Here is a 12,226-nt window from a genome sequence, read left to right as displayed (position 1 = left end):
TTAAAGTCATCGAGGGTGAGAGTGCAGGTGTTGAGTGCCGCCTGCCTGGACTCCCTCTCTTCTCACTACTGCTGCTGGGCTGGGGGCGCAGCATTCTTGGCTTCCATGCTGTCAGCTTCAGGAGCTTTTATTGGCCTGTAGCTACCAGGCTCCCGGACCGTCTTCCCTTGCCTCAGTGCTGGCTGGCTGGCAGTTCATGTTCCATGTTTTATTGCGCACTATTTTTACAATTTACGCCATTTGTCCTCTCTCACAAATTGGGTACATGGCGATTTTGTTGTGTGCCTTTTATGAATTTGATTGTTTTAGGGGTGAGTCTGAAGGTTGTATATGGTGCAGGTACTTTGAAGATAACCTTGAACTTTGAATGGTGACTCAATGGGAAGAAGGGGCCTTACCTGAAGCCGGCAGCAGTATCGAGCAGCTGGTGTGAGGTTGTCAATCTCGAAAACCGTCTCTGTCCCAGAGTAAACGACCTCCATCTCGTCCTCCGCCGCTCCCCATTCTAGCCTGTACTCCGAGATGTCGGCTGTAGACGTCTCTGGGCTCTGTAATCACAGCAGGCTTCACTGAGGGGCAGTCACAGCACACGCCCCCACCACCAGCAAACAGCACTGGGGGACATTAAGACCATAAGACATAGGAGCAGAATTAGGCCATTCGGCCCATCAGTTCTGCTCTGCCATTCAATTTTGGCTGATTTAGTATCCCTCTCAACCCCCTTCTCATGCCTTTTCCATATAACCTTAGACACCCTGTCTAATCAAGACCCTATCAACCTCTGTGTTAAATATACCCAGTGACTTGGCCTCCACAGCCGTCTGTGGCATTGAAATTCACAGATTCACCACCCTCTGGGTAAAGAAATTCCTCCTCATCTCTGTTCTAAATGGACACCCCTCTCTTCTGAGGCAGTGCCCTCTGGTCGTAGACTCTCTCACTATAGGAATCATCCTGTCAACTCTATGCACATCTGTCAATGAGATCCCCCCCTCATTCTTCACAACCCTAGTGAGTACAGGAGTAGTGCCATCAAATACGCCTCACGCATTAACCCTTTCATTCCTGTGAATCTCCACTGGATCCCCATTTCTGAATCTATTCCACATTTCGGGGAGGTTGTAAGGTTCACAAAGGAGAAAGTTCAAACCTTCCTGTCTGCTGTTTAGCGAAACAAGACTAACATCACACAGTCAGGCCCGGTCGATGAGGAAGCGCGGGTAAATGGGAGCTCACCATAGCCAGACATGTCTTCACAGTGAGCTAAAGGACAAACAGTTCTCTCAAACTCAGAGGGGGAGGGCTGAGGAGGAAGGACTTGGAAATCCATTTTGTTAGACACTCACTGCTAATCAATAGATCATGGATATTGTCATAGCAACAATAATGTTGCCACCATGGGTCTGAGGAAGTGGCAGTGTCCTCTACTCCCACACAACCCCCATGATTCGACCACTCAATGACTGACATTTAGAGTGGTACCTCCTTCTCAAGCTGCTTAATTAGACCATAAGATATTGGAGCAGATTCAGGCCATTCAGCCCATTGAGTCTGCACCATCATTTCATCATGCCTTCTCCCCGTAACCTTTGATGCCCTGACTAATCAAGAACCTATCAATCTCCACTTTAAATATGCTCAATGACTTGGCCTCTATGTCAGTCTGTGGCAATGAATTCCACATATTCTTCAACCTCTGGCTAAAGAAATTCCTCCTCATCTCTCTTCTAAAGAGACGTCACTCTGTTCTGAGGTTGTGTCCTCTGGTTCGAGACTCCCCAACTATAGGAAACATTCTCTCCATGTCCACTCTATCTTGGCTTTTTAATATTGAATAGATTTTGCTGAGATCCACCCTCATTTTTCTAAACTCCAGCATGTACAGACCCAGAGCCATCGAACGCTCCTCCTACATCAATGCTTTCACACCTGCGATTACTCTCATGAACCTCCTCTGGACTCTCTCCAAAGCCAGAGCATCATTTTTCAGTATTGGGCCCAAAACCGCTCACAATACTCCAAGTGCAGTCTGACCGATGCCTTATAAAGCCTCAGCATTACATCCTTGACTTTACATTCCAGTCCTCTCAAAATCTATATACTACTAAAATTCTCATGCTCTGCTCATGACCTCCAATTAGCCCAAACGGTGCAATACAGCAATACTTTTTTTGACTAAAACAAGTTAAAATGCGCTTACAAAATGCATGCAAAGTTCAGGGTTATATATTTGTATAAAATTGCTCACTTGTCAATCAACAGGCCCCGCTTTCCACAACCTGAGCCGATTCCAGCTTTAACGGAAACCAGCCTCAGGAGTGCCTCACGATGCTCACAGCAGCGACACCAACCACAGCAAAAGGGCAGGGCTATCACGCCCATTTAGGAGAGCGCCAACCGCATCATCAAGAATAATCAGCATCCTGGATGTTTTAGTGTTACTGCTTCATATCTTCTATCCAGCATTAGGGTAAAAAAAACATGAACAGCCTAATTATGCCGCGTGGAAAGAGATGGGGGACATTATGGTCAAGAGATGATGCCAAACGTTGTCGGGAAGCAGCAAGGAGAGGGAGAGAACAAGAATTGGATGAGGCCAGGGCCGCACGACTCCAGGATCAAAGAGTCAGGACAAAAAAGACGACAGAAGCAGAGGAGGACAGGCATGCATGTCTCCAGAATGACAACAACAGGCACAGAAGGAGGAGAGAACAAGAATCGGATCAGGCCAGGGTCACGCGACTCCAGGATCAGAGAAAGAACAAATGGTAGAAGAGATGAAGAGATGAAAGGGCTGTGCGTCTCCAGAATGACAAAAACAGGCACAGAAGGAGGAGAGAGGAAGAGAGAGACTATGTTTGTCTTGCTATACGTCTTTCTTCTTTAATAAACTGAGTTTTCCTTCTTTAATTTCCAAAGCACATCACATCAGTCTGCACTACCTTTCTCTCAATGGGTGCCCCAACAGGCCACCCGGTTGTCTAGCTAATGCTAACATTGCATTTGCCCTCCTCACCACCGATTCAACCTGCAAATTAACCTTTAGGGAATCCTGCACAAGGACTCCTTTGCACCTCAGATTTTAGAAACTGAGGTCCTGCAACAATGTCACTCTTTCTGTTTCATTTCCATTATTTCATGATATTTCAGGAAAATATCAGATCAAACACTTATGAACATACATTGTTCCATTGTGTTTTGTTTGCAGTCATCAGCCTAGAGTGGGTAGATTTTCATTCAGAGATACGGCACAGTAACAGGCTCTTCCAGCCCAGCATCACCCACTAACCACAATCTCAGAGAGCCAGTCCATGTCCAGAGGGCACAGCCTCAGGGGACACGGATAGAACTGAGGTGAGGAGGAATCTCGTTAGCCAGAGGCTAGTGCATTGTGGAATTCATTGTCTGTGAGTATACTTAAAGCAGAAATCCACAGAGCTTTGATTAGTCAGCGTGAGACATGATGGAATGGCTGAGTTGACTCGATGGACTGAATGGCCTAATTCTGCTCCTCTTCCTCATGTTCTTATGATTGAGTTGTACAAACAGTATGCAGGACATGTGAGAATATGAAACCTGTCAGGTGGGGTTCCTGGCTCAGCCCTGCATTTAGATGCCACCTACCTCCCAGTTCACGAGTACACTGGTGACCGATGTGCAAGAAAGGACCGGTGCTTTACACTGTACTGGTGGGCCCTCTGCCGTGGTGAACTCTGTCATGTCCGAGAATGGTCCATACTGTCAGAGAGCAAAGGAAAAGTCAGGGAAAGAGAGGGACAAACCTCTGAGTGTATATACTGCACCTCGCTGACAGGAAGGGGAGTGAGACTGAAAGCCCCAGCATCTATTTAACAATGATTCAGAGCTCTGAATGGGTGGCAGGGTCACTGCGGGTAGTGCTGCTGCATCACAGCTCTGGTAACCCACCTTCAACCCCGAGCTCCACATGTGTGCGAGTGTGAGGGTGAGAGTGAGGGAGTGTGAGTATGAGAATGAGGGAGTGTGAGAGTGTGTGATAGGGTGTGAGCATGAGAGTGAGGGAGTGTGAGAGTGTGTGATAGGGTGTGAGCATGAGAGTGAGGGAGTGTGAGAGTGTGTGATAGGGTGTGAGAGTGTGTGACAGAGTGTGAACATGCGAGTGAGGGAGTGTGAGTGTGAGAGTGAGGGAGTGTGCGAGTAAGAGTGAGGGAGTGTGAGAGTGTGTGATAGAGAGTGAGCATGAGAGTGAGGGAATGTGAGTGTGAGAGTGTGTGATAGTGAGGGAGTGTGAGAGTGTGTGATAGGGTGTGAGTGTGTGATAGGGTGTGAGAGTGTGTGATAGGGTGTGAGAGTGTGTGACAGAGTGTGAACATGCGAGTGAGGGAGTGTGAGTGTGAGAGTGAGGGAGTGTGCGAGTAAGAGTGAGGGAGTGTGAGAGTGTGTGATAGAGAGTGAGCATGAGAGTGAGGGAATGTGAGTGTGAGAGTGTCTGATAGTGAGGGAGTGTGAGAGTGTGCAAAAGTGCAAGTGTGAATATGAATGAGGGAGCATGAGTGTGAAAGAGTGTGGGAGTGAGGGTAAGAGTATGAGTGAGTGTGAGAGTCTAAGCATGAGTATAAAAGAGTGAACGTGATTGCAAGAGAGTGTGCGAGAGGATTAGTGTGAGAGCATAAGAAGGTGTGTGTGAGTGATGCTCGAGGGTTCGTGAGGTGAGTTTGGACCCAGGCAGCTGACCTGCGGGGGTGATAAGCATTAAAAATAAAGCTTTACTTGTTCCATGTATATCGAAACATCCAGTGAGATGTGCTGATTGTGTCAACGACGGACACAGTCCGAGATGTGCTGGGGCAGCCCGTCGGTGCTGCCATATTTCCACGCCAACACAGCATGCCCACAAGTTACTAACCCTAACCCGTACACCTTAGGAACATGGGAGGAAACCCGAGCGCCCGGAGGAAACCCATGGGGTCACGGGGACAATGTACAAACTCCTTACAGGCAGCGGCAGGAATTGACCCCTGGTCATCGGCGCTGTAAAGTGTTGTGCTACGCTACCGTGCTAAGGAGAGCAGAGCGAGGTAGAGGGCCAGCATCGTGCAGGCAGCAGAAGTGGGGAGTCCCAGAGCATGGGAGGTATTGTTGAGACTCCATACATGAGCTTTCGGGAAGGACGGGTGGAGGTGACTCACCCCTGAATCGCTGGCGCCCCGCACCCTGAAGACGTAGGTGGTGCTGGGCAGAAGGCCGCTGACGGTACAGTGTGGCGCCTGACCACGGTAAACCTCGGCCGCTTCCTGCTCCCCCACACTCATCTCCACGCTGTACTCCGTCACCAGGGAGTCCTCATCTGGTGGGGGGCCTGCAGAGAGGGAGAAGGAGAGGGAGAGAGGGAGGGGGAGAGAGGGAGAGGGAGAGAGGGAGAGGGAGAGAGGGAGAGGGAGAGTGGGAGAGGGAGGGGAGAGAGGGAGAGGGAGAGAGGGAGGGGGAGAGAGGGAGAGGGGGAGAGAGGGAGAGGGGGAGAGAGGGAGAGGGAGAGGGGGAGAGGAGGGAGAGGGGGAGAGAGGGAGAGGGAGGGGAGAGAGGGAGAGTGGGAGAGGGAGGGGAGAGAGGGAGAGGGGGAGAGAGGGAGAGAGGGAGAGGGAGAGGGGGAGGGAGAGGGGAGAGAGGGAGAGGGGGAGAGAGGGAGAGGGGAGAGAGGGAGAGGGAGGGGAGAGAGGGAGAGGGGGAGAGGAGGGAGAGGGGGAGAGAGGGAGAGGGAGGGGAGAGAGGGAGAGTGGGAGAGGGAGGGGAGAGAGGGAGAGGGGGAGAGAGGGAGAGAGGGAGAGGGAGAGGGGAGAGAGGGAGAGGGGGAGAGAGGGAGAGGGGGAGAGGGGGAGAGGGAGAGGGAGAGTGGGAGAGAGGGAGAGGGAGAGTGGGAGGGGGAGAGAGGGAGAGGGAGAGGGAGAGGGAGAGTGGGAGAGGGAGAGTGGGAGAGGGAGAGGGAGAGGGGGAGAGAGGGAGGGGGAGAGAGGGAGGGGGAGAGAGGGAGGGGAGAAGGGGAGGGGAAAGGGGGAGGGAGGGGGAGAGGGAGAGGGAGAGAGGGACGGGGAGAGGGAGGGAGAGGGGAGAGAGGGAGGGGAAGGGGAGAGAGGGAGGGGGGAGAGGGGGAGAGGGGAGAGGGACAGAGGGAGAGAGGGGAGAGAGAGAGAGGGAGAGAGGGGAGACAGGCAGAGGAAGTTAGAGAGATAGAGGGTCACGCACAGTGCAAGAAGGGAGAAAGGCGGAGGAGAAGGGTTAAAGAGGAAATGGAAAAGGAGAGTGGGAGAGTAAGAGGGAAAGGGAGAGTGCAGAGGAGGAGGAGGCATAGGGAGGGGAAACAAGGGAGGGAAAGGAAGGCGGTGAGTGAGGGACAGAGAGGTGGGAGTGGGAAGAGGACAATACAGATAGAGTAAAGGAAATTAATAAAGGAAATCTACACCGTTATTCCCTGACAACCCCTCTTGTCCACTTTCACCAACTACAGCTGCAAGAAAATTTCTCCTTCCTCCCCATCAGTCATCTCCATTAAGCAGTTCATCTACCAATTATTTGAAAACTCTCATTAACTTCCACTGTCTTCAGCACTCTGGGGATTCAGCATCAACTGGTATTTGATGGTCCGTGCGGGTTCATCTCAGTGATCTACATCTCTGCAATAAAAGAATTCCTGACTTGGTCTACTTGGATGGATGGTAGACAATACTTGTACTCTGACCAGCTAACTTGGAGTATTGTGAGCAGTTTGGAGCCCCTGAGCTTAGAAAGGATGTGCTGGCATTGGAGAGGGTTCAGAGGTCCATGAAAACTATTCAGGAATTAAAGGGTTAACGTATGAGGATCAATTGATGGCTCTGGCCCTGTATTCAGAGTTTTATAGAGCTGCAACACTACCGCAAGGCCTTGAACTCAATCCCGATTAATTAAGGCTAACGCACCATACACTTTCTTAACCACCCTTGGACTCTTGAACTAACCTCTTGAGCATTAAAACGGATTGTTGATCTCCCACTCTAACTCATTGCGATCTTGCACCTCACTGTCCACCTGCACTGCACTTTCTCCAACTGCAACACTTAATTCTACATGACCGAAAGGCTGTGTAGACTCAATGGACCAAAGGGTCTAATTCTGCTCCTATGACGTGGTCTCTTATAGCTTTTCCCTCGTTACACTCGCTACCTTGATATAGTGATGTTGTGAAATAATCTGTATGGATGGCACGCTAAACCTCAGATATACTGTGTGTGTATATATAGAAAACCATAAGACATCGGAGCAAAGTAAGGCCACTCAGTCCATCAGCTCTTCTCTGCCATTTCCCATTTCCATTATGACTGAATTATTATCCCTCTCAACCCCATTCTCTTGCCTTCTCCCTGTAACCTGACTAATCAGGAACCAATTAACACCATTTTAAATAAATCCAATCATTTGATCTCTACAGCTGTCCTGTGGCAATGGACCTTCTGGTGAAAGAAATTAAGGCTACGTCCACACTACACCAGATAAATCTGTAACCGAAGCTTTTTCCTCTTTGTTTTTACCCTTCGTCCACACTAAAACAATGTTTTCGTCCCCTGAAACTGGAAGTTTTCTAAAATGCTCTCCAGGATGTGTAATTTTGAAAACACCGCTTGGCCGGAGCAGTGTGGACGGGGTAACTGGAGAAATCTCAAACCACTGTCGTGACTTGCCGGGACAGACGGTGACGGCAGCGCGCCATTTCATTGTTTTCTTGAACGTAACCTAACAATTTCAGAACAGACAACAATGAGACTGAAGCTAATAGAGTTAGAAATGTACTCACCAAATACTTTGACCCATAACTTACTTAATAAATAACTATACTCACTTTGCCCTGTTTTCTATTCTTGCTCGAATGAAGGTGGTTTACCTATTTATGCAAGTACTTCTCTGACAATAGATGTGTAACAGCCTAATGTAACATTGTATGGAAATACAAGACAATACTGATGCAGACATGTTTTATACATTTAATAAGGTGCTTTATTAATGCAACAGAGTTAGTCAGTTTTTCGATGTTCATCGTCAGTCGGGTCATACTGTCCGTGAACTCCCTGTCGGTTGCCTCCGTACGCTCCAGTATTTGTTTTTTTTTTGGTTTTAAATCCTCCTGCGCGAGAGCCAACAGCTGTCCGTCATTTAAGTTTCTCTAGTCTGTAACTGAACAAACGCGCACCAACTCTTTCACAGCGAGATTCAACACCAACCATGTCGCTTGTTTTTGGTAGATGTGTCCTGTGCATGTGCAGTAGGAGATTCGCCAAAATCTCCGTTTCAATGTGGACAGAGATATTTTCAAAAACCCTTGGTATGGACGCCTATCGTTTTTACGCAAAAGGCATTTTCAAAATTATCTGGTCTAGTGTAGACGTAGTCTAAGCCTTATCTCTGTTCTAAATGGATATCCCTCTATTCTGAGGCTGTGCCCTCTGGGCTTAGACTCCTGAATATAGGAAATATTCTCTCTAGGTCCACTCTATCCAGGCCTTTCAATATTCAATAGAATTCAAACAGATTCCCTCCCATGTTAAAATAAGAAACTAATAATAAACTAATTACCCAGTCCAGCCCCTTTATTATATGTCTAATACCACAGAGCATGTATTTAAAGTGAGAGGGGGCAAGGTGATGTGAAGGGGAAGTTTTTATTTACACAGAGAGTGTTGAATGTCTGGAATGCGCTGCCTGGGGTGGTGATAGAGGCAGATTAATCAGAGATGTTTAAGAGATGTTCACATAGGTACATGAATGTGAGGAAAATGGAAGGATATGGATGTTGTGTAGGCCGAAGAGATTAGTTTAGTTGATGACAGATTTAATTGATTCGGCACAACACTGTGGGCCAAGGGGCCTGTTCTTGTCCTGTACTGATTTCTGTTCTAAGTTTATTCCCATAGAACCTGCTAAGTGGACCCTGAGGTCTGAGAGATTCCCTCCCTGAACCGCTACCCATCTCCCTTTGTCGTCAGAAATGATTCCTTTACTCGGCACTTACCCCACTCGATCTGAAGCTCCTTGTGTTTGGCTTTCCCCACGAGCCTGGGAGGCTGGCAGAATCCTGGTGCCGTGCTCAGGGTGCGGGCGGACAGACTGTCAGAGCACTGCAGCAGCGAGGCCGGTGGCACAGAAGGACAGAGAATTAGTCATGCAGCACGACAGAAGTGAAATAGGCTCTTTGACTCTATCCAAACTTCAATCAAACTATCAAACCCACAACCGCCACTTCCACTGGCAGCTCGTCCCATACACGCACCATCCTCATGTCATAGAAAAGTAAAGCGCAGAAACAGGCTCTTTGGCCCATCTAGTCCACGATGAACCATTTAAACCAGCCAGCCACAGGGGCCATAACCCTCCATACCCCTACTATCCATGTACCTATCTTACACATTGAAATCGAGCTCGCACGCACCACTTGAGCTCATTCCACACTCTTATCACTATCTGAGTGCAGATGATTCTCCTCATTTCCCCTTAAACTTTTCACCTTTCAGCTTTAACCCATGACCTTCAGTTGTAGTCCCACCCAGCCTCAGTGGAAAAAGCCTGATTACATTTAGCCTATGTTTACATCTCATAGTTTTGTAAACCTCTGTCAGATCTACAAGAGGCAAGTGCAGAAAATAATGGAGCCCAAGCAGAGATACTTAAATTATCCTTAGTGACAGGGGAGGTACCTGAGAATTTGAGGGTAGCCAACGTGGTTCCGCTGTTTAAAAAAGGCTCTAAACAGAAACCAGGAAATGATAGGCCAGTACATCTGACACCATTTGGAAAGTTATTGTAAGGTACTCTAAGGGACTGGATATAAGTACTTAGATAGACAGGGACTGATTAAGGATAGCCAGCATGACTTTGTGCATGGTAGGTCATGTCTAATCAATCTTACAGAGTTTTTTGAGGAAGTTACCAGGATGAAAGCAAGGCAATAGATGTTGTCTACATGGACTTTAGTAAGGCATTTGACAAGGTCTGGCATGGGAGGTTGGTCAAGAAGGTTGAGTCGCTCAGCATTCAGCATGAGGTAGTAAATTGGATCAGACATTGGCCTTGTGGAAGTAGCCACAGATGGTAAGAGAAGGATCTGCTTCAACTGGAAAAAACAGGCTCAAAAATGGCTGATGCAATGTAATGCAGAGAAATGTGAGATTTTGCAGTTCGGTAGGATCGACCAGGGTAGGTCTCGCACAGTGAATGGTCGGGGACTGAGGAGTGTAGTAGAACAACGAGATCTGGGAATACAGGTCCATAATTCATTGAAAGTGGTGTCACAGGTAGATAGGTTTGTAAAGAAAGCTTTTGGCACGTTGGCCTTCATAAATCAGTGTACTCAGTTCAGGAGGTGGAATGTTATGCTGAAATTATATAAGATGTTGTTGAGGCCCAATTTGAAGTATCGTGTGCAGTTTTGGTCACCTACCTACAGGTAAGATGTAAACAAGATTGAAAGAGTGCAGAGAAAATTTACAAGGATGTTGTTGGGTCTGGAGGACCTGAGTTATAAGTTAGTACTGTTTTCTTTAGAATGTAGAAGATTAAGAGGAGATTTGATAGAGGTATACAAAATTATGAGGGGTATCGATAGGGTAAATGCAAGCAGGCTTTTCCCACTGGGGTTGGATAGGACTACAACCAGAGGTCATGGGTTAAGGGTGAAATGTGAGGAACGAGGGGAAACTTCACTTATAGGGTAGTGGGCAGAGAGTGTGGGATACGTTGCAAGCAGAAGTGGTCTACGCAAGCGCAATTTCAACATTTAAGAGAAGCTTGAATAGGTGCATGAATGGTAGCAGTATGAAGGGATATGGTACTGATGCAGGTTGATGGTAGTTTAGATGGTTTTAGCATGGACTAGACAAGCCAATGGGCCTGTTTCTTTAAGATTCTAATCCCTCCCTCAAACTTCTACATTCCAAGGACTAATCTGTTTAGTCTTTCCTTATAACACAGGTCCTCCAGTCCTTGTAAATTTTCTCTTTACTTTTCCAGCCTTGTTTGCATCTATCCTGTTGTTTTGTGACCAAAAATGCACACAATACTCCAAATTCAGCCTCACCAACGTCTAGTACAATGTCAGCATAACATCCCATCTCCTGTAGGCAGTACATTGATTTATGAAGGCCAATGTGCCAAAAGCTTTCTTTACAACCCTCTCTACCCGTGATGCCACTTCCAATGAATTATGGACCCGTATTCCCAGATTCCTTTCTTCTACCATTCACTGAGTAAGACCTATCCTGGTTTATCCTCTCAAAATGTAACACCTCAAACTTACCTGCATAAATTCCATCTGTCCATTAATTGGCCTGAGGGTCCAACACAGAAATGTAAGGGTGGGTGTGCTGGGGACAGGGGCCATCACCAACGAATCATGCCCACACAGAAATTAGAACAGTACAGGACCCTTCAACCCATGACGTTGTGCCGAAATTTTAACGTACTTCAAGATCACTCTAACCTTTCTCTCCCCCATAACCCTGCATTTTTCAACTAGCCATGCGTCTATCGAACAGTCTTCTTGAATGTCCCTATGTATCTGTCTCTACCAGCACCCCGGGCAGTGTATCTACACTCCCATCACTCTCTGAGTAAAAAACTACCTCTAATATCACCCTCTATACTCCCCTCAAATCACCTTAAAATGATAGCCCCTTGTATTAACCATTTCCACCCTGGGTCAAAGTCTCTGACTGTCCACTCTATCTATGCCTCTTACCATCTTGTACGACTCTATCAAGTCACCTCTCATACTCCTTCACTCCAAAGAGAAAAGCTCTAGCTCACTCAACCTTTCTTAAGGACACAGTCTCAAATCCAGGCAGCGTTCTGGTAAATATTCTCTGCACTCTCTTTATAGCTTCCTCAACCTCTTGGGAAATTATAGGAGAAAGTCCTTTGGAATGAGATCTGGTTACAAATGGAAAAAACATAAGACTTGTAACCATATAACCATATAACAGGCCATCTTGGCACTTCTAGTCCGTGCTGAATGCTTACTCTCACCTAGTCCCACTGACCCACACTCAGCCCATAACCCTCCATTCCTTTCCTGTCCATATACCTATCCAATTTTACTTTAAATTACAATACTGAACCTGCCTCTACCACTTCTACTGGAAGCTCATTCCACACAGCTACCACTCTCTGAGTAAAGAAGTTCCCCCTCGTGTTACCCTTAAACTTTTGCCCCCAACTCTCAACTCAT

The 12,226-nt window shown here is 47.5% G+C and overlaps 1 protein-coding gene across 1 annotated transcript in view; it reads right to left on the bottom strand.

Moving 5' to 3' along the window:
- fndc3ba (fibronectin type III domain containing 3Ba) overlaps positions 1-12,226 on the bottom strand; it is a 345,490-nt gene that overhangs the window by 42,881 nt on the left and 290,383 nt on the right. Inside the window, exons 18-21 of the mRNA XM_059991776.1 lie at positions 9,017-9,122; positions 5,169-5,338; positions 3,625-3,738; positions 399-548 (exon numbers count right to left, since the gene is read on the bottom strand). Of these exons, the coding sequence (XP_059847759.1) occupies positions 399-548; positions 3,625-3,738; positions 5,169-5,338; positions 9,017-9,122 (540 nt within the window). The remainder of the gene's footprint in view (positions 1-398; positions 549-3,624; positions 3,739-5,168; positions 5,339-9,016; positions 9,123-12,226) is intronic.

Source organism: Hypanus sabinus, chromosome 2 (genome assembly GCF_030144855.1).
Source record: "Hypanus sabinus isolate sHypSab1 chromosome 2, sHypSab1.hap1, whole genome shotgun sequence".
Lineage (NCBI taxonomy): Eukaryota > Metazoa > Chordata > Chondrichthyes > Myliobatiformes > Dasyatidae > Hypanus > Hypanus sabinus.
The sequence above is the reverse complement of the archived record's forward strand: the minus strand, read 5'-3'. Positions and strand labels throughout refer to the sequence as shown.